The 23,555-nt window shown below is 39.0% G+C and overlaps 1 protein-coding gene across 1 annotated transcript in view; it reads right to left on the bottom strand.

Annotated features, from left to right (window-relative positions):
• Positions 1 to 13,772: 13,772 nt before the first annotated feature.
• Positions 13,773 to 23,555, bottom strand: part of LOC136857496 (HCLS1-associated protein X-1) — a 330,999-nt gene continuing 321,216 nt past the window's right edge. The window contains exons 6-7 of the mRNA XM_067136194.2: positions 17,177 to 17,330; positions 13,773 to 14,141 (exon numbers count right to left, since the gene is read on the bottom strand). Of these exons, the coding sequence (XP_066992295.1) occupies positions 14,098 to 14,141; positions 17,177 to 17,330 (198 nt within the window). The 3' untranslated portion in view covers positions 13,773 to 14,097. The remainder of the gene's footprint in view (positions 14,142 to 17,176; positions 17,331 to 23,555) is intronic.

Below are 23,555 nucleotides of genomic sequence, written 5' to 3'. Positions count from 1 at the left end.
CCTTCTCATTTCTCACGATCTGTTTACCCCACGAAAAAAAATGGGAGTTCTCGGAAGTCACCAGAAGTAGTTCTTGGGAAATTTCATCCGGAGAAACAAGGAAAAATTTGACCTCGAAGCCTTCAACCCCTCCATCCTTCGAAGACATATGCAAAAACCAATCAACATCGAAGTACGTTGCACAACCCATATCTCTTGGTACCTCCTTCTCGATGTGAACTGTTGTTCGCTTACGCTTTATCTTCAGAACGTGTTGTAATTTATTGTGAAGAAGAAGTGTGTCTGTGGCAAAGCCCAAAGAAAAATCACCAGGCGAGTTGGCTGTGCGCTCAGGGGAGCGCAGCTGTGAGCTTGCATCCGGGAGATAGTGGGTTTGAGTCCCACTGCCGGCAGCCCTGAAGATGGTTTTCTGTGGATTCCCATCTTCGCACCAGGCAAATGCTGGGGCTGTACCTTAATTAAGGCCACGGTTGCTTCCTTCCCACTCCTAGGCCTTTCCCATTCCATCGTCACCATAAGACCTATCTGTGTCGGCGTGACGTAAAGAAAATTGTAATTGAAAAGAAAAATCGTCGAAGTCCTACTGGCTAAAGCGGTGGATCACAGGGGATCCCATTTTCATTACGGATGGAAGGGTAGTCTTCTTCCAAGCTCGCTGTAAGGAGGTAAGTTCGTTTGTTCCTTTTATCATTTTTTGTTTTGTTTTTTGTGACTGAACTACAATCGCCGATCATATTTAATTGTAGCATTGATAGCCCCATTAATTTACATAGTTTGGAAAGTTGTTCTGTTGTAATGCTGCATTAGCTGTCAACTTTCAATAATTTATATTGCTAAAATGTAAATAATCATTTAATTACTGAACGAGGAGTTAGAACGCCGGTGGCCTCTTGTCACAGAGTGGATGAAAATTAAAAATCTATGTTTTGAACTCTGATTCATTTCCTGTGAAAATAGAGATTTACAACTGAAATATTTTCTTTCTTTCTTTCTTTCTTAATCTGTTTACCCTCCAGGGTAGGTTTTTCCCTCAGACTCAGCGAAGGATCCCACCTCTACCGTCTCAAGGGCAGTGTCCTGGAGCGTGAGACTTTGGGTCGGGAGATACAACTGGGGGGAATGACAAGTACCTCGCCCAGACAGCCTCACCTTCTATACTGAACAAGGACCTCGTGAAGGCATGGGAAGATTGGAATGGACAGGCAAAGAAGAACTATGACAGAAGATAAGGTTATGGGCGCATGCCACAACAATTTCAAATTACGCGGTTTTCTAATTTTCAACGAGGGTGGCAGCCTTGTGGGCACACATGATGCAGGATCGATTGCAGGCAACAGAAAATAGTCTTCATGACAGCTGACCCGGCTGACCAAAGCCAGCAAATAGCAACATATAAAATAATCACAAATCTGAGATTTATAGTGCCTCCGTTTTAATTCTACGTAAGTAAGAATACTGCTAGGGGCAGCTTGGTGAGTCCCTGGCAAGCATATAGTAAAAGTATAAACAAGCATTTGTTTCATAAAAAAAGAAAACTATTAGAGGTGATGTTTCTAGAAACTTTAAAGCAGGGACAAGAGAATTCGTAACTTACATGGAAATATATCCTCAAAAATGTTCAGTTAAAATCTGGCAGTTTCCTGTCGAGTTCACCGGGTGAAAAAATAATAAAAATGACATGAAACAATACCTGAGTAGAGTAGAGGAGAACAAGATTTTTACCGGAAAACATTGAAAAGTTGCTTGTTGTAAATTCCTTTTATAACAATTGAGTGTGTTATTAAATTATAAGTATTTTTCCATGCCTATTTTGTTGCCTATTTTACACGTTAGTGCCTATTTACATGCCTATTTTGGCTAATTTAAGAGCCTATATGCCTGCCTATTTTAACTGTTTTTAGTGCCTTTAATTCTCGTCTCTACTTATCACAAATAGATTGAATGACCTCGTGGACTGTAAAATACCTGAAGAGCAATTTGGGTTTCGCAAGGGAAGACCTACTCTACAAGCAGTTAAATGTCTACAAGACGACAAACAGGAAACGACAAGAAACCCGAAAGGAAAATTACATGTAGCTTTCATAGACTTTTCAAAGGCCTTTGACTCAATCAATTGAATGTTACTGTTGGAAAGACTGGAGCATGTCTTGGAAAGTGATACATATCTCTTCGTTCTGATATGAAACATACTTGCAGAAATGACAATCTGACAAAATCTATCCCAATAGAGTAAACGACAGGAGTGCTTCAGGGGGACCCATTGAGTCTGATCCTGTTTGACATAGTGACTGGACGCAATAACAACAGTAAATTCCAGTAATGTAAAAATATATGTTTACACGGATGACATGGCGATTGCGTCATCATCTCATGCAGATCTGCAAGCAGCATTCAATAGATTAGTGGAATGGGCCGTCAGAAATGACCTACAGCTGAATGCAAATAAGACAGTAGTTATGACATTCAGATGAGGGGAAAAAATTGCATCACATGACACAATTTATTATATAAACGAAAGATTAACGATGGTCGCATCCTTTAAATACCTCAGAATAACGCTACAGACTACAAGAACCACATTCACACTTCACATCAAGGACAAGGTCGCAACTGCAATAATAGCAATGCACGACATCTTACACATAAGGAACCTCTCAGTGGATACAGGGATAAAGCTATTCAGAGTGAAGATCTCGCCTATTGAGCTATGGATTACATCTGATATGGTACCATCTTTCTAGGAGCAATCTTCTGGATTTGGAAAAGATCAAGGCAATTTATATAAAAAGAGTACTCAGAGTATTTAAATTTACCCCCTCATGGTTGGTATATGAGCTGGTGAGAGAAAAGTTCTTCATAGAGGATCTTTGAGAATGGATGCTAGTACATTCTACACCTGTGTATCACAGTGCGTTAAAAGAACTACACGACAAGAAGAAAGAAATATGGAGCAAGTTTTACACCACCAATGCTATGATGACTAAAGACTGGCAAGTGCAAAGTACGACCTGCGACATATCATAATGCGATTCGCTGTGCATGAATTCCATCACAAAATGCGACAAGACAAGACATCACGACCCTACTAATGACTGTACTTGCAAATTGTGCAAGAAACAATGCAATCGGTACCATCTTTGGGAGTGTATGGAAAGAACAAAATCGTTGACCTCATTTTGTAGTGAATGAGCAATGTACGGTATTGTATTTATTTCTTGGCCATTGGCTGCATTAAATTCTAGTATTAAATCTCCGATCCGGCCGGGAATCAAACCCAGGGCCCTCTGAACTGACAGCGACTATGCTGATCAATCAACCAAGGAGCCGAACACATTAGAGGTGAATTTAATTAATTTCTTTTCCTGTTCTGTTATGTTCGGTTAGATTATGTTGGCCAACATTTTTGTTACTACCGGTACTGATGCCTGCGCGTAGCTGAATTACGTGGTTTTTTTCTCCCTACATTTACTGTATGCTTATATATTTTAAAAAACATTGCTGTATATATTTACAATGTGTATAATCTGTCATACACTTCCTACAATTGATAAAAGTGCATATCTAATTTTCTTACAATTTCCACCTCGTATTTTTAGGTTCCCTACGGCAGCATGATATTTTAATTTTTCAATACGTTTGTACTATTATTCCTCTTCTAAAACCTGCTTGAAAATTTGCCTTTCTCCAAAATGAATAGACCTTACAGTACCATACAAACAAACAAACAAAACAAAAAAATCAAGGGATCGGGATACGCTACAATCCCAAATTTATATTTACTGTTATACTTCGTTTAGTGTATGTATGCTGAATTAATGTATAAAATGTAATACAACAGAGAGATAGAACGCCTTCGTATTAAGTATGACTCTCATACAAAAGTAGACACTTCAGAGTGAAATATAAAACAAATTTCACTTACCTCTTTGCTGCAAATGTCGCAGAATATAATTTTTCCATCCAACATGAAATGGGGAAACTCCTGCAACCAGTTTAATTAAGGATGTCTTGGAAGCTGCCACTTTCGGCATAATGCACACACTGAGCAACCGGACGCATTGAAAGTTTCTCACAGAATGGAATGAAGAGTTTTGTTTTCAGCAGGTCAATGGACATATTCCCCCACTTCGTGACACATAGACTATGGGACAAAGGGAGTATTCACAGCGGGAGGTTCTTAAGGACTTCCGGGGAGTGGTAATTGGTTTACAGATTCACATTTTGTCTGAAAAGAATTTCAAGAAAATACTATTCAAGATACTAAATACAAGTCTGCAAATATTTAAGTTTCTCCGACTAAATTAAAAGCGTTTTTAATCGATTTAGGGATAAAGTATAGCAATTATAGGAATATAGGCAAAAATAGGTTCTAATGCCAATTTAGGCATTTTTAGGCTCTATAAGACCACCGTTTCTAACCTTATAAATACATGAAACATGTAAATACAACTTCATTTTAAGTTATCTCTTAAGGAACAAAATAGGTTTTACCTAAAATCCGAGGTCTAGTAATGAGACTTGTATATGTATTCATAGTGTAATACTCAAGTTACAAATTTTTTCAACCACCCCAAAGAAAGTTCTTATCATTTTTCCACAACAACATGTTCTTAGTCCAGGATAAACTTAGAACAAGAAATCTGGGCTTGTTTTGAAGCACTCAGTCGTGGTTATCAGAAACTACAACAACTGTAACCGTTCAGTGTGATACTGAATTTATGAAGAGTAATACTGAAGAGAAGTTCTGCGCGTAGTTTTCTACGTATATATTTTTAAGCGGTATATCATTGCTATCTATAGCAGGTAAAATTCTTGCAAGAATTTTGTTCAGTTGCGTGGAGATTATTTCTGAGATGATCCTACCCGAGTCGCAGTGTGGTTTTTGAACGTCCAAAGGCACAACAGATATAATCTTCTGCGCAACGCAAATCCAGGAAAAATGCAGAAAGCAACAGACTTTTTTATATCTAGTGTTCTATGATCTGGAAAAGGCTTTCGACTCAGTCCGAGACCAGCTATGTGGACAGTACTGAAATACTTTGGCTGTCCACAGCATTTTGTAGATCTAGTCAAGGCTCTTTATTATAACACATCTGGGCACGTCGTTCATCAAAATATCAAAATATTATCTCTGATCCATTTCGAATCACTCATGGATTGAAACAAGGATGTGTGCATCTCTTCACTCTTTACCTAGCTGCCATGCTATATGGAACATATACAGACTAGTGTTGGCTACTGAATGCATGATTCGAAGCAGTGTATCGATTTATTCAAGTGTCCGAGTGAATCGATTCACAGGAACGGCGAGCTCACGGCACACGATTCAGCTTACTCCCAGCGGACAGTGCTGAGTGGCACACTCACTGGACGTTGACGGGGAGCCGAGCTTCTGCTGCAGCGAAACAGTGAATCATGGAAATTCCAAGTTCCCATGGAAGGAATTAGATATCTTTCCACCAAGAGAGCATATCAAAATGAGATCAAAAATTAGATGTATGGCTTTTCAGGTGTTTGCTCTATTAACCAGCATTTCGTCTTAGGTCTGACACTAGACTCTTCAGAGTGGGATGTGGGATAGAGCAAACGCCTGAAAAACCATACATCTAATTTTTGATCTCATTTTGATATGCTCTATTGGTGGAAAAATATCTAATTCCCTCCATGGGAACTTGGAATTTCCATTTGGAATTGCTAGGCGGGCATTAATTCCATTGTGGAGTCTTACCTCCCGTATGCAGTTATCAGACTGTGCCTCATAAAAGGCTTCTGATAAGTTCACCTGCATACACCCAGCATCAGTGGGTAGGGTCTGACACATCCCACTCTGAAGAGTCTAGTGTCAGACCTAAGACGAAATGCTGGTTAATAGAGCAAACGCCTGAAAAGCCATACATCTAATTTTTGATCTCACAGTGAATCATGGCACATTGAAAGAATCGTGAACGAGCGCGGCTCAGTGAGACACATGATACACACGGCTCCTTATCGGCTCACTGGACACGCGGAGAGCCGAGCTTCCGCTGCAGCGAGACATACAGTGAGCCATGACACACCAAAAGAATCGTGAACGAGCCAGCTCAGTGAGACACAAGATACACACGGATCCTTATCGGCTCACTGCAGCAACACATACAGTGAGCCATGCTACACTGAAATAATCGTATACTATAATGGACTCTCGAGCTCAGCTCATTTGAAAATAATACCCATTTGCATTCACTGTCCTCTTCTTACAGGGGGGTTTAAATAATAGATGGATTTATTTGCAGTGTTAAAAAGGTAGTCACAACATAATAATTCTGAAGTAGCTAGTAAGTAGGTAGGCTATTAGGTTATACTATTTATTAGTTTAATGAATCTTAGTATTATAACTTAGTTGACATTTGACAATTAAACTCGACTCTAGCCTGCCCTATGACTATGATTCATGCTCATGACCACTCAAAAGTACCTGTTTTATATTGGGAAGAACGGCTCAGTATTCTCTCAGTTCATATGTCACATCGTTGCACAATACTTCAATCATATGTGGACAGACGCAATAACAGTATGTTGAATCAGAAAACCAGCGAGCTACTGTACATCTCGGGTAGCCTATACAAAATATGACGATTTAAAAAAATCCTCAGCTGATAGAAATACATATTTTCAAAAATGACTGAGCGAGTTGTCGTGCGGTTAATATCGCGTGTCTATGCGCTTGTATTCGGGGGATGGTGGGTTCGAATCCCACCGTCAGCAGCCGTTAAGATGGTTTTCCGTAGTTTCCCCATTTTCACACCAGGAAATGCTGGGACTGTACCTTAATTCAGGCCATGGCTGCTTTCTAATCCTAACCTTTCCCACCCTGCGTCGCCAGAAACCTTCGATGTATTAGAGTAACTAGCATTTTTTCCTAAGAAAGGAGTTCATAATATGAAGACCAGATGGCAGCTGCTAGCACTGAATGTTGTTGCTGCTGTCTTACCAGCAGATACTACACAGATGCAGTAGGAGCGGTGACCAATGAGCCGTGAATCGGATCACTGTAACGTGAACGGAATCAAATGAATCGATTCAGTAAAATGACAATTAAAACTGAAATAATTGATAAGGAGATTCCACCTATTCAATACCAAATAATAAGAAATGTAGTGAATTACATTCTCATTTAATAATAATTAGAAATGGTACCGGTTTCGACCCTAGTCCAGGTCATCATCAGCCGATTAAGAAATGAAAAAAAATTTAAAATTCATTTCCACCTTCATTTCGATTTTTCTCTCCTGCCTTACGCCGATTTCGACTACTTCAATCTAGACCTGAATTTTTTACGTTTTAAAAATTGCGCACTGTGCATAAACGTTTTCATTTGTTTCCCGTATTGTGCTTTTTACTATATTTTATTTCTCTTCACAATTGTTTTTTCACGTCAACTGTTCTAAGAATTCTATAGGAGCACAATTACTTACTCAATTATATTGAATTGTATTATATTTATCTATATACTGTGCCATTTCACCGTTCTATAGTTGCAGTATTAGGAACAAAAATGGCGTTCCAGTTATTAATGTATCAATATAAAAGCAATTAACAGCGGTACGAGCCGAAAAGATAATAATTTCAACCGGCAATCACGGAAAGAACCACTCTTAGAAGGCGGTGCGAAAGAATGACGAGAGCGGATTATTTAAAACCGATTATTGAAAAAAAAAGACTTCCATTAGAACAAAATCTCAATCCAGCACTGCATCGAAGAAAGGACGGAGTCGTGTAAAGAAACCAGTTACTTATCGGATTCTTTAATCAATTATTGAAGAAGAGATTAAATCTGCGACAGCCCGCTTAACGTCAGCTGTAGGTTGACACATATACGTGAGATTATAGACCAGCTGTAAGAAAACGTCGAGTTGGTTCTGTACTACGTCACGGTTGGGCTCGGAACATTATATTTGCCCGATACTGCACAACGTGAAGAAAGCGGAATTTAACGGGATATAAAGTGCAATTCTAAAAGCACATAAAATTGACATCTGTTCAGCGAGCAAGGCAGTTGACAATAAGAGGATATTTAGAGCTGTTATAAGCAAATTAGACGAACCAGAGTACATATATTCTTTTCTCATTAGCACTACGAAACAGATTACGATATGTATAAATCAACTAATGCCTTGTGTTATTCTGTCCCTGACGTAATGAAGACCACTATGATGTTCTAAGAAGCTGAGGCAGAGACTACTCCGGCTATGGTGGCGCTTCACGAGATTGATGACCCAGGAGGGTGGTAATCAGCTGAGAGGACGAGATGGACCCGATTACCTAAGCCGAACCATGGAGCGAGGCCTACCATTCCCGACGAACAACAGCGAGATGGAAATCACTACCCAATAAGCAAAGTTAAGTCCCCTATGAGTCGTGTCGTAAGTAGAAACCTTTATTCTTTTGGCTAATATGTGATGTGCATTATGACATTGTGTGTGCGTAGTTAATATACAAGTGTAATTACAAGGAAGTAGGTATTCATCTGAAGTTACCGTTAATCCCATACATAGATGTAAAATACCAGTGAATGCCGTTTGCAAGTTTATCAATATGGTGTTAGAGAAGTGATTAATATTTTTTTTTAAATCGTTGTCAGTGAAGTGTTAAGAGTATTAAGTGGAGGTTAACATACATGCGTGATGGCTTTAACAAAATAACAAGCGTAGAGATCGTATTTAGGGAATGTTTACGACAAAATATAGTTGCACAGTTTAATGTTATGATGTGCTGTTCTTTGATACTATGACAGTAATGATAATGGTTTTATATGTGTAGGTTATAGCACATATGCTGCGTATTTGATGAAACGAGTGCTTTGAGACGCACTAATATGAATGCTACGTGATAATTGAAATGAAAAATGGTGAATGAAATAATCATATGAGTTGATAGTAGATTATGATGGTGATAGTTATTGTTATTTAGAAAGTTGGTCATAGTATTCTTCGAGAGATGGTAGTATGTGTAAATTGCACATGCTAAGGTATATGTATTGAAACGTACTGTTTTCAATTGCTATTTTTATTCCCTAATATATATAATACACATTAGGATACGATCTCAATGCCATCAGTATAGAATTAATTGAGTATGTAGGATCATCAGAAGAGCCGAGAGGCCAATAACGTCAATATTTAGGCCTTCACTGACATATCTACGGTCGTTTTCATGTATTCTCACATACGGCAACTTAATTTATGGTTTTATGGGAGCAGTTTGACACATCACTGGTAACTTAGTCTTTCATATATGGACTTTAAATGAAGGTAGAGTCTTCTAATGTGTCAATTTTTCCACCTATGGTATTATTCGTTGGAAGGTTAGTTAAATACACTTGGTAATGCTATATTAAGCCATATACGCACTTTAACTGAATTTCAACCATGGATTAAAATAATAATTGAATGATTTTAGCCACATAAGACTTATGATAGAATTAATTTGAGACTACTTACGACTTAAAGTGGACTTAGATTTGCTTATATGGAGGTCAGTTAATATGAAATATGAAACATTATGAAAACTTGAAACCTAAACTAGTGGAAATCCTTAAGAACAAACATTATTTTCTCACACGATTTTCCTACTGTGCATGGACATTGATGTGAAGTTTTCAGCCAAGTGATATGCATTTCTTTAGTTACATGTGAATTTAGGTTCAAATGATTGGATTTTGGTAATTTTGAGGAGCAATCCAGCTCAATACGGAAAGATTCCAGATCTTAATTAATTAATTAATTGATTAATTATTGGCCACCTTCATTGCGTTTTCACATTTTCACTTGAAACCCCAATTTGAAATATTGTATATAGTAGGGAGTATAGTTTTGTTTTACTTAAACCAATTGGATGCATCTGATTATTACAACTATATTGAATAATTTGACTTGATTATATATAATTTAATTTTTTTTTCTTTTCATTTAATTTTCATGGATACTACTTAATTACGATACAATTCTTAGACAGGCCAGGATTAGCGTATCGATGAATGAGGCCTGATTTCATTTATTTGTTAAAGGTTTTCCAAACCTGTTTTCTTACAATGTAACATAACTACGGCACTTATAGATGCTGATTGCGTATGAAACCAGCCACATTGTATAAAATAATTTCTCAAGATACTCTACATGATTTTCAAATCATACTTAGACTGATTTATTAATAAAAGCTGAGTAGTGAAAATATTAAAAATTCTTTTAATGCCTACTTAGAATAAGTGCTAGATATAAGCCTATAATGACTACTTCTGATTGCGATTTTGATGATGACATATACGAATTTCTTGACAAGCCGTAATAACCTGAATTTTACGAAAAATTTCGGCAACATGCAAGTATGGTATCCGACTGATAGCGTGTTGAAGACGTTCTTCTACGTAGGTTGGGATTTGCCGTAGGCCAGCGGTGTACTTTCTCACGCGGAACTCACACCCAGCAATATTTGGTAGATGGAATCGTTATTAAGAGCTAGTCTGGAACTCATGTATCCCCACCTGGACGCGGGAGCGGTGCAATACTTACTTTCCTGCAACCAAGGAAAATAACTGGATCGTCAAGCTATTCTCCATTTTACTTTGGCGTTTGAAACCACAGTGCCTGATATTGAATGTGTCGCGCTGATCACCGGGAGCTGGCAAGTTGCTTCAATGAATCTGCTCGTCTTCAACTCCTACACGAATATGGACCTTCGTATGTGTTCGATTGTGATATGACTTTATGCCTGACAGTGTTTAAATAACTGGCTTTGAACAGTTCTCCGCTATTCGTAATCATTGTGGGACTTTGCCTAGCGCTGCGTGTACCTTGCTGCCGCTAAGAGAATTGCGCACTGTTTTTCTTTTGAATGACTTGTATTTTACTTCTTCTAAGTTTTACAGTGTCTACCCCCGTTCATTTGCTTTTCATATTGCCTCTTCTACTGATCCTATGCATTGTTTTCCATTTCTTAATTGGCTGATGATGACCTGGACTAGGGTCGAAACCGGTACCATTTCTAATTATTATTAAATGAGAATGTAATTCACTACATTTCTTATTCTTTGGTATTGAATAGGTGGAATCTCCTTAACAATTATTTCAATTTTAATTGTGATATTCTTCAATACGGAACAATGAAATTTTTAATTAGTAAAATGAATCGAATATCCCATCACTAATACAGACAACCAAGGTGTAAAGGTCACATATCAATAATCAATAATGATCTGCATTTAGGGCAGTCGCCCAGGTGGCAGATTCCCTATCTGTTATTTTCCTAGCCTTTTCCTAAATGATTTCAAAGAAACTGGAAATTTATTAAACGTCTCCCTTGGTAAGTTATTCCAATCCCTAACTCCCCTTCCTATTGAAACCTGGTAAAAATTACAGAAGAATTGGGGCATAGTGAATGAAATTACAGGACATTTGCCAGGAATTATCAATCAATCAATCAATAATCAATAATGATATCGCTTCGATGGGGGACTGTTCAGTCTGGCTAGACTTCACTCCCAAAATTTTACTAAGATTTTCTACATTATGGAATTGCAGTATGCAGATGATGCTGCCACACCTGCTCTCACACCTGAGGAGCTGCAACAGTCAGTCAGTTGTTTCAAGAGTGCTTGTGATCGTTTTGGTCTCTCCATTAATGTTCAGAAAACCAAAGTACTCTCACAGCCTGCACCTGGTTCGAACCTCCTACCTTTCATCTCCATTGCGGATACTCCACTGGAGCAGGTCGACCACTTTTTATATCTAGAAGTATCCTCTCAACAAATGCTAACTGCTCACAAGATGTTGATAGCAGAATTGGTGCTGCCCACTCAGCATTTGGACATTTATTCTGTCATGTCTTATGGGAGGACCGGGTCACCAATCTTGCAGTTCTTGAGAAAGCACATGCTGTAAGCATTGAGGCTACCATCATTGGCCACCGTCTTGGATACAGTACGTCTACTGCATGAGTGAAACAGGGCTTGCTCGACAACTTCTGCGTGGTGAACTCTGTTCCAGCACAAGACCTCATGGAGCCCCTTTGAGGCATTTCAAGGATCAGCTAAAGCATACTATCGGAAGAGCTGGAATTAACACTCAATCCTGGGATAAGCTTGCTGAGAATTGTACATTTTGGTGCCACACTGTTTCTACATCAGTTTCGGTGTTTGAAAAGGAACGACGGCGACATGAATAGGATAAACAACAAGCACAGAAGCTCCGTCAAGCTCAGTTCCACCCTCCCCCAACCATTTCATGTGATCTGTTTGGTCATATGTTTCATGCAAAGACTGGGCTACTAAGTCATATGAAACATATTCACAAAGTTCGTGAGTGTGAAAATGTAAACTGCTGAAGAACATGTTTACTCTGATACAAGTTGCAGCTGATGATGATGATTTTTAAGTGAGCGGTTCCTAGAGAAGAAGCCAAAAACCTGGACAATATTACTGCAACCACAAATAAGAATATGATTAAAGAAACTTGAAAAACAATTTGTCTTATATTCTCTAATGCAGAATTAAACAAAGAAAATATTGGTATAAGTAATTTTGAAAAAGGCCTGTCAATTAATTTATAACTGATGTCTAAAATTGAGAGTCCGTACTGAAAAATCTGACAGTAGGTGGTCAGCTAGGTCAATTTATCAACCATACTCCTTGAAATGACGAGAAGCCGATATATCAACCGTGTGGTTTGTTGATGAATGTGTCAATGCATTACGCAGAAGAATTCCCCGCTAAAAGTAAAGCAATCAGAGGATGACAATGGTAATGCATCAAAACCTCCCACTGTTGAGAGAGCTATAATAATAATAATAATGTTATTTGTTTTACGTCCCACTAACTACTTTTTAAGGTCTTCGGAGACGCCGAGGTGCCGGAATTTAGTCCCGCAGGAGTTCTTTTACGTGCCAGTAAATCTACCGACACGGGGCTGTCGTATTTGAGCACCTTCAAATACCACCGGACTGAGCCAGGATCGAACCTACCAAGTTGGGGTTAGAAGGCCAGCGCCTTAACCGTCTGAGCCACTCAGCCCGGCGAGAGAGCTATGGGCTATGTCCAATAGTTATGGTATTTCCCAACAAACATGAAAGCGAGCTAAGCAACATCCTGTGTCTTGTGAGCTACTAGCTAGAAATGTTACATGCTGCTCAAGACCACGTACAAGCGGTCTTTGTGGTTTGTAAACTGCCCTATGAACTTCCTTGAACTCTCTTCGACTATGCAAATGATGTGTGTCAAGAGGGGAATTTTTCCTGCCACTGACCTAGGCTAAGCTTGGAACATATATTTCCATATTCTAACAGCTGACTCAGGAAAGTTTTTATGTAATTTCAGTTACTTTCTTATAGCCATACTGTACAGAATTAAAGTTACAAAGGAAATAAATTTTAAATTGTAGCAGCATTTATAATCCCTTCTAACCATTGTTATATAAATCAGTTACTATCTATGGATTCCACATTCCTTTTATTATAAGCTGTATATTCTATGGGAATTGCAGTACAAGAGTGCAGATCATAATGTCACTGGGAATGAGCTGATACTCCACCAGCTGTGACTGAACAGTGCAACACCAGGCTCTATCAAAAAATGCTGATTTGCAGTGTCCTCTAACAATTGATTTCCATTATGAAAGGAGCAATCTTTTACTGTAAACAAGTGTAAAACGGCAGATCGTGCAAAGCCCCTACCACTTTCTCTGAGACTTGAGGGGGAAAAAAAAGAAGAGAAAACAAGTTTAACCAGTAATAACACAATGGGATCAATTTTATAAATATCTTACTTTATTAAAACATATCATCATGTCCATCAAATAAGCATCAGAAAGAGAATTTCAACCATTTTTACCAATATAAAATATACCTCTAAAATTTGATTTTAATGAGCAACAGTCTACGGAAGAGGGAAAATAACTATGGTATCCAATACATCATCAGACATAAGGTACACTATTTAAAAATATATATATACACACTTTTAATTTTTAATTAAAGTCATGAAGAAGACATATAAACTGTAAATACAGTGTTAATGTAATATGACTGGAATACCAACAGATCCACCAAAGAAAAAATTATGGGAACTTTTTACAGTTTTCCTCCCCATTTCTTCTCGAAGTCTTCAATATGATCTGAAAAAGATAAAGGACTGATAATAATCACATTAACTCTTAGATAATTATACAGTATATTTTAATCAATCTTAAAGCTTCATATGCTAGTGCATTCACTGTACAATATCTTGTGATTAAATTCTGCTCAACACACTAACTTTAAGAACAGTAAACTGAATTTTTACCATCAAAGATGATGATTAAAAGGTATTTCAGAGCCAAGCCTGTCCTAATCACAAATGATACTGAAGAGATGAATCCAGTTTTATATCACCAAAGATAGCGGTAAGAGCTTGGACTAGTAATTCGATGGTGGTGGGTTCGGCTCCCTGTGTGGAGAATATTTTTCTCAATTTTTATATAATTCATTTATTTTAATTTATTTATATGCAAAAGGCATATACGTCATTTTTTTAATGAGCGCACAATTGTAGAAAATTTGAAGTTGCGAACTTTCCCGAAGTGTTCAAACAGGAATTCTTCTTTTTTTCTCCTTTACTGGCAATCTCCCCTCCTTGGGGAATGTGTCATAAACATGAATAGTCATTTCGCTATAAGAATCGTTTTCACCTGACAAGTGAAGGTTGCTCCTGGCGGCTGTACACAAACAATAGATTCTTGGCAAAGGTAGAAAAAAGTCTGACAATGAAATCCCAATTTTTTACCTTTTCTATGCCTTTTGTGTATAAATAAATAAATAAATAAATAAATAAATAAATAAATAAATAAATAAATAAATAAAATGAATTATTCACCTCTTTGCGTAATTGGAAAATGAATAATATGAAAGTTGACAGAAAAAAAGCAGTCTCCATGCGGGGAGTCGAACCCACGACCATACAATTACCAGTCTGAGCTCTTACCGCTACGCCAACAACTGCTCGGTGTGCGCACTAACGTAAGTGACATACGGTGCGAGAGCCGCGTCAACATTTTTATTTTTATTTTCTATACGATTGGTCATCTGGAGTTCCCACTTTGGATACTTTCATTTCTGGCCAAGCCCTGCATGTTCTATAAATTTGAGCGAAATTGGTGGTGACGAGTAGGGCATGCCACCTTGTGAGATAGAAATAACAATCAGAGTAACCAAAGGCTCTAACTTTTAGAGTATTGTTAGACACCTTCTATGGGATGAGAAGGTCCCACGAAGAACAAAAATGACCCTGTACAAGTCATATTTCATTCCCATCCTTACATATTCTCTGGAAACCTGCACACTAACATCAAAGGATTGTAGTAGGATTTAAGCCTGTGAAATGTGAAATGAAATTTCTTAAAACTGCCCTCCAAAAGACATGACTTGATCACGTGAATAATGATGAGATCCGATCTAACCTAGGTCTAAATGAATCGATGGAGGAAAGACTTAGGTCATCTAGACTTAAATGGTTTGAGCATGTTAAATGAATGAATAGCACAAGGTTACCATGTGCTTATTTGGAAAAGGGAATAACAGGTAGAAGACCAGCTGGAAGACCAAGAAGAAGATGGATGGATCAAGTGAGGGAAGACATGGAGAGAAGAGGATAGAAATGGGAATCTGCCATGGACAACAAAATCTTTTTGAATAGGCAACTTTGGAAGACGCTCGTTTTCAAACACCCTACCTGGATCACTGGAAGGGAAAACCGATGATGATGATGATGATGATGATGATGATGACTTTTTTCTGACTACCTCTGCCAGGACTGATCCACATGTACCTTGGTAGTCTTGATACCTTGGATAAAACTGATGGTTATTAAAAAATTGTGTTTAGATTAGAAATTTCAGTAATACTCACTGGACAAAATAGAATGAACAATTATCAACTCAAGGTATTTAAAAACAGAGTACCTAGAAAGTTCTCCAACATCAGAATCACTAACTGTTTTAATGGTGATACCACCAGTCATTTGACTAACAACCCACACACTGATTACAGTACCGATAAGACTGTGAAACAGCAATTGGACAGTGGTTAGTAGTCATTGCGTTGCGTGTTTACTCTGATACCAACGACAGATAGAAAGATGATTGTTATTTAATTTTTCTTGAAGGGGTTCGGATAACACAGGATCTTGGATAATAGAGACTTTGCCACACTTTTGTCCAAAGTTTGTCGATGAATTATCAGATGGCAGCATGGACTAACAAGGTGTTGGAAAAAATTGCACTTTGTTAGTACCTATATTTTCCAAAAAAGCATTATGCAATCGTATCTGATCAGCCAAGGAAGTTTTTTGTGGATAAAGGAGAATCTCTATTCGGTGTGTGAGTTGAATACCATTTCTGTTCTCCTGAATAGTGATTCTCATTGGAAACATGCTTACTATCACTACTGTGTAGGTAGTCTAGCTGTTAAATCAGATTCAAAGATGACAGTGTGATGATGTGCATATAATTACTCTTTACCTCAAAGTTTTAATTAGTCGTGTGCATAATCAAATTAGGTTGTGTAAGTAGATTTCATTGATGCATTTTAAAGGTATTCGTGTTAGTTTAACTGAGGTGAAATTTTTGTCCCTTCTGTCATCGGTTACACGTAACGTTTTATATTAATGCTGTTGAACTCGTAATTATTTGAAGTGAAGAAATAATAATAATAATAATAATAATAATAATAATAATAATAATAACAATAATAATTTCGTGTGACTATTACTAGCCGAGTGCAGTCCTTGTAAGGCAGACCCTCCGATGAGGGTGGGCGGCATCTGCCATGTGTAGGTAACTGTGTGTTATTGTTGTGGAGGATAGTGTTATGTGCGGTGTGTGAGTTGCAGGGATGTTGGGGACAGCACAAACACCCAGCCCCCGGACCATTGGAATTAACAAATGAAGATTACAATCCCCGACCCTGCCGGGAACTGAAGCCGGGACGCTCTGAACCGAAGGCCTGTACGCTGACCACTCAGCCAACGAGTCAGACAAGTGAAGAAATTACATGAATTTTGTTGTGTTTTACTGCATTCTGGTGAACTGGGTTCCCGCATATTTTGATGTATTGGGGATTTTACTGATAAGTGATTCAAGAACAATTTTGTGTAAGCCAACTTAATCTCACCAACCTTCATCCATATTAATAAAGTTCTTGATGAACTCTTTCTCTCCATTTACTTTGGTTTTGGTTGTTACAGAATAGCTTTGGTCACCAATCCTCCGTGTCACAGTTGTCTCCTCGTTTCCCTTGTTGTCCTTCACAGTGCGGTGGTGTTCCACAGACTGTAACACAATCAACTCAGAAGTAAATCAGTTCAAGGAATCAAGATAATGTAAGACAATGGTTAGGAAAGGACACATTTTTCACATACATTCGACAAAAAACAGAGAGAGAACATAGTAATTAGAGCAAGTTGTGGTTGGTTATACACTCATGCTCATAAATTCAGGATAATTGCATATTGTGGTGCCACACAACGTGGCACTACACGAAACTGGCACTAATAGCATAGGCACATAGTGAACACAAACGAAACATATATGTAAGTCCACGGTGTTGGTGTTAAGTTGAGAAAACCATCCCAAAACACGTGCTACAAAACGCCACTGTTTCCTGCGCATGTACCCCGACATCAAAATGGGATACGATCACCATGCACACGTACACAGGCCGCACAACAGGTTGGCATACTCTGGATCAGGTGGTCGAGCAGCTGCTGGGGTATAGCCTCCCATTCTTGCACCAGTGCCTGTCGGAGCTCCTGAAGTGTCCTAGGGGTTTGAGGACGTGCAGCGATACGTTGACCGAGAGCATCCCAGATGTGCTCGATGGGGTTTAGGTCTGGAGAACAGGCATGCCACTCCATTCACCGGATATCTTCTGTTTCACGGTACTCCTTCACGATGGCAGCTCGGTGGGGCCGTGCGTTATCATCCATCAGGAGGAAAGTGGGACCCACTGCACCCCTGAAAAGGCGGACATACTGGTGCAAAATGACGTCCAAATACACCTGACCTGTTACAGTTCCTCTGTCAAAGACATCCAGGGGTGAACGTACACCAATCATAATCCCACCCCACACCATCAAACCACTACCTCCATACAGGTCCCTTTCAAGGACATTATGGGGTTGGTACCTGGTTCCTTGGTTCACGCCAGATGAGAACCCGGTGAGAATCACTGTTCAGACTATACCTGGACTCGTCCGTGAACATAACCTGGGACCACTGTTCCAATGACCATGTCCTGTGTTCTTGACACCAGGCTTTACGCGCTCTCCTGTGAACAGGGGTCAGTGGAATGAACCTTGCAGGTCTCCGGGCGAATAAACCATGTCTGTTCAGTCGTCTGTAAACTGTGTGTCTGGAGACAAGTGTTCCAGTGGCTGTGGCAAGGTCCCGAGCAAGGCTACCTGCAGTACTCCGTGGCTGTCTGCGGGCACTGATGGCGAGATATCGGTCTTCTTGTGGTGTTGTACACTGCGGACGTCCCGTACTGTAGCGCCTGGACACGTTTCCTGTCTGCTGGAATCGTTGTCATAATCTTGAGATCACACTTTGTGGAACACGGAGGGCTCGTGCTACGACCTGCTGTGTTTGACCAGCCTCCAGTCGGCCTATTATTCTACCCCTGATAATGTCATCAATATGTGTTCGTTGAGCCATTTTCACCACACAGTCACCATTAGCACATCTGAAAACATCTGCACACTTATTCGCTGCACCGTACCCTGACATGCGTATTTGGACTGCTGCCAGCGCCACCGTGCGACGACCGCAGGTCAAATGCACCACATGGTCATACCCCAAGGTGATTTAAAACTGCAAACCGCCCACCATAGCATTGTTTCACCATGTATCAGCATTATCCTTAATTTCTGAGCATGAGTGTAGATTGCCGATACAGTTGCAGGTTACAACCACTTGACCTTTCACCAACAATCAATCATACATACTGTGACAGGACCATCCCTCCTGGATGCACATCTTACTTTTAGACATACAATGTACTATATTTTCAGCAGTTCACGTGGTCCTGAAATGGAGTGAACATCAAGTCATCCTTCCCACCATCAATCTCAATGCTCACATTCATAGTACACAATCAATTTGGTCTCCTGTCCTGGATTGTAGCTGGATGTCATCCGAACAGATTTTTGACACTGAAAAGCAGTGTTGTTGGGAAGATGAAGTGCACCTACTGAGTTTCGAGCTCTTTATTATTCTCAGTGAAAACTTACATTCTTGTAACCAAGCACCACCAATGTGGGCTTTATACACCCTCACCATTCTCAAAATGTTGCTTGCATTCCAGGGTATTTAAGTTCTCTTTCACTGCATTTGGAATTTTTGTTTCTCTTCATAAAATTCCAAGAATAATCTGTCAATCACTAATATCAGATGGAGACATGACCTTGGAAAAATATATCAGGGGCATTATACATTCTCAAAATAATTTATAATGTGCTAAAATCATGTAAAGAAGGTAAGAAGACCAGGAGTTTAATTTTCGTCTAAATAAAACGTGCTGTGGGTAAGAGTGAGAAGACTATCCAAAATAATTGCTCGAGAGTGTGACAAAGCCAAAAACAAAGGCAAAAAAGCTGAAAGCCCACAAGAGTGATGAACACATCATAAGAAACTAGCTCCCTTTAAAGTGGTTCTAAGAACAGACAATATTTTAGCTGTAGAAACAAAATCATGTAAAATTATAGGTGCATATTTTCAACCAGAATATAAAGAAGAGGACATAATAGATGAACTAGCAACCAGTACAGACACAGTCATACTAGCCGGAGATCTGAACTGCAGAATCGATTTAGTGCAAACAAAATCAGTAATAAATTATATTAATGCGAAAGGACTAACTTTAATTAATGAATTCAGCGAAAAAAACTTATATTGGAGTAAACGGCACCAGTACAATAGATCTGGTCTTTAGCAACGCAAGTATAGCTCAACAAAACATTCATCACGAATGTAGTTGCGAGAAAACATCTGCCTGTGGATACTACTATAAATCTGCCAGGCATGCAACAAGCAAATGTCCAAGAGGAAAAGACGAAACTCAGCAGAAGAACAGACACGGATGTCATTGCCTTCATCGATACGCACTATATTCAGCAGGAAATACGGATGGGATAGTTGGACTCAGCAGTAGCAAAAGTGGAAAAGCTCATCAAAGATAACACCGTTGACATTTCTTGACGGAAACAGACGAAAAATCCGTGGTTCAACAAAAAACGCACCCAAGCAAAGAAAGAGGCCTTAACAGCGCTACAACCCAATGCTATTCATTTACAGCATTACAACGATGCCAGGAAACAATACAGAGAAAATGTGAAAAGGGCAAAAGAAGAATTCAAAAAACGAGAAGAACAGAAAATGATAGAAGAAGCAACAGAGAAGTGGTACAAGGCACTAAACACAAAACAGCCTCATTTCCCGAATGATATACCAATGAATGTATGGGAAGACCATTTTAAAGAAGTCCTTCAAGCACGTGAAACACGACCAAAAGCGACAAATGTTATGGAAGTGCATTTTGAACCTTTGACTCGAACAGAAATAGATAAAGCAATTGAGAACACTCGGAACAATAAAGCATGTGGACCAGATGGAATTTACTATGAACATATCAAAAGCACGGCGCCATACTTTTTAGACCTATGGAAGGACATCTTTAACGAATGCCTGAAACAAGGTACAGTGCAAAAAAATCTGGCGGCAAGCCACACTGAAGCTGTTGTATAAAGGTAAAGGAGATATTGAAGATCCGAATGCATACAGGGGCATAGCATTAGAATGTACAGCCTTCAAAATCCTAACGAGTCTCCTGAACAACCGCCTGTACAAAATGATACAGAAATTCATCCCTGAAGAGTAGTTCAGCTTCACCAAGGGAAAATTGACTTTACACACTGTGAAATGTCTTATGGACGAAATTGAGGAAGCCCTGAGGAATCTGAGAGGAAAGCTCCATGTGACTTTCGTGGACTATACCAAGGCATTTGACCTCATACGCAGATCTATAATAATAGAAAAGCTGGTAGGGTACATAGGGGAAAATTACATCACAACAATTATTAGGAATATACTTGGCATAACCTGGTACAGATAGACGACAGTGTTGACCGATCCAGACCGCTAGAACAGAAAAATGGCGTGCTACAAGGAGATCCACTTAGCCCATTATTGTTCAATAAAGCCACATCAGATATCACCAAATACATCAAAGCGGACGTCAAAATACTGGTCTATGCCGACGATATGGCTCTTATGTCACCCGAGATAACAAAACTTCAAGAAACCTTTGACCAACTGGAAAAGTGGGCCACCAGAAATGAACTGCAACTTAACGAAAAGAAAACCGTGACAATGACGTTCAGGAAAGGAGGCAGATCAGCAGCCTATGACAAGATCACATACAAGAACGAGCCACTATCAATCGTCCCTCACTTTAAATACCTAGGGATCACCTTGCAGACATATAGAACTGTTTTCACGATACATGTCAAAGAAAGAATAACAGCCGCAACCTTAGCCATGACTGGTATAAAAAATCTACCAAAGATCTCGCTGGTAACCGCAATGGAAATATTCAAATTGAAAATTACCCCCGTAATAACATGGCATGGCATTAATTTGGGAGTATCTTACCAAAAGCAATCTAGCAGATATAGAAAAAGTTAAAGTCAAATTCTTAAAAAAAAACTTTATGTGTATCAAAGTACACCCGATTGCGCCTGGTATATGTGCTGGCAAGAGAAACTTTTTTCATAGAAGATCTCCGCCTACAACTGCAACTACCCTCTACACCGGCATACCAGAATTTGCTCATAGACCTTCAGAGAAAAAGGGAAGAAATTTGGCTGGAGTTCTACTCTACAGACGCTATGTTAAACAGCGAATGGAAAAACCCCGGATATGAACTTAGACATGTAATGATGCGAATTGCTGTTCATGGATTTCAACACCGGATATGCAGCAGAGCCAACTACCATGAACCAAATGAATTACAGTGTTTATGCAAATTGTGTGGGAAAAGCTGTGAGAGGTACCACGCAATGTCATGCTGGAAAAGATTAGTGTCACTGACTAAATTCTGCCTCGATGAAAATGAGAGCTAAAATTATTTTCTTTGCACATCGTGCAAATCTTTTCTATTAATAATGAATCTAAACTTCGTACAATTGTAACGAGTTGTTTATACCAGTTTGAAGTACGTATTGCATGCAAAAATAATATATGCTCACAGAAATCCCCTATTTATCTGCTAGTTGTAGCAGCTGCGGAGCACACAAATGCACAACCTTGATTCTGTTCGCAGCAATGGTTAAGCACAGAGCGGTTCCTGCGCGTAAAGAGAGGGGAATCCTCTCAAAAGGAGAGAGAAGACAGTTGTTTTAAATGTATTTAATATGTTTATGGAAACTTATCCCGACTGTATAATTGACAATATTGTAAAAGTAACATCCAAGTTCACCGGTGTGCCTGTTTTAGGTGTTTACATTGCACGAAAAGAATTATCCACCACCAGTCATGGTAATATCCGAGTAAAAAGAGACCGCGTGTGAGAAGTGTTTTAGACGTGGAGTGTGATGAATTTGTGAGTAATTTAGGAGAGAGAGGATTCTAGTGATGCAGGTGACAACGAATCTTCTGAACTACAGGGAATCAAGCCTTTTGCAAGTTCAGATTAATGGAATACCCGTCACGTAAGCACACTACCTGTTAATTTCCATGGCAAATATATTTTATAGCAGTGATAATGTATTTTTATAATCTCAAATATGTTCAGGCAAAGTAGCTATGTCCTTAAATTTACATGTTTGTATTTGCGTAAAGACATCTTGGACCTTCTGGAGTGATAATGGAATGTTTGTTTATGCTTACGTTACACTTTCAATGCAAGGAATTTTAGTTCATTTAATTTTTTTACAAAATGAATGTTCCTAAAATTAGGGTGCAGGGATAATTTGGCAGTGAGGATTATTTGCGTAAATATGGTATTATATGCGTGGTGTTGGCACATTTTCAAGAAATCAAAGACAGTTGTCAGGACTTCCAAATCAACCCCTGTAAATGTTTTCATAAAAACATCCTTGCCTGTTTTTAAATCTTCTCATAATGGTGCACGAATATGAGCTTACTTAGACATTAGAGCATTACACCAGATATAACTTCCTATCTCACAGCTATGTAATACTGAAACGGGTCAAGAGTATTTCAAATGATGCTACAAGATGCAATTTTAATAAAAGGATTTTAATGATATTGTTTTTACGTCCCACTAACTACTTTTTGGCGGTTCTCGGAGAGGCCGAGGTGCCGGAATTTTGTCCTGCAGGAGTTCTTTTATGTGCCAGCAAATCCAATGACACAAGGCTGATGTATGTGAGCACCTTCAATACCACCGGACTGAATCAGGATAAACCTGCCAAGTTGGGGTGAGGAGGCCAGCGCCTCAACCATATGAGACACTCAGCCCAACTTACAATGCCTCTC

Source organism: Anabrus simplex, chromosome 1, assembly GCF_040414725.1.
Source record: "Anabrus simplex isolate iqAnaSimp1 chromosome 1, ASM4041472v1, whole genome shotgun sequence".
Classification (NCBI taxonomy): domain Eukaryota; kingdom Metazoa; phylum Arthropoda; class Insecta; order Orthoptera; family Tettigoniidae; genus Anabrus; species Anabrus simplex.
The sequence above is the reverse complement of the archived record's forward strand: the minus strand, read 5'-3'. Positions and strand labels throughout refer to the sequence as shown.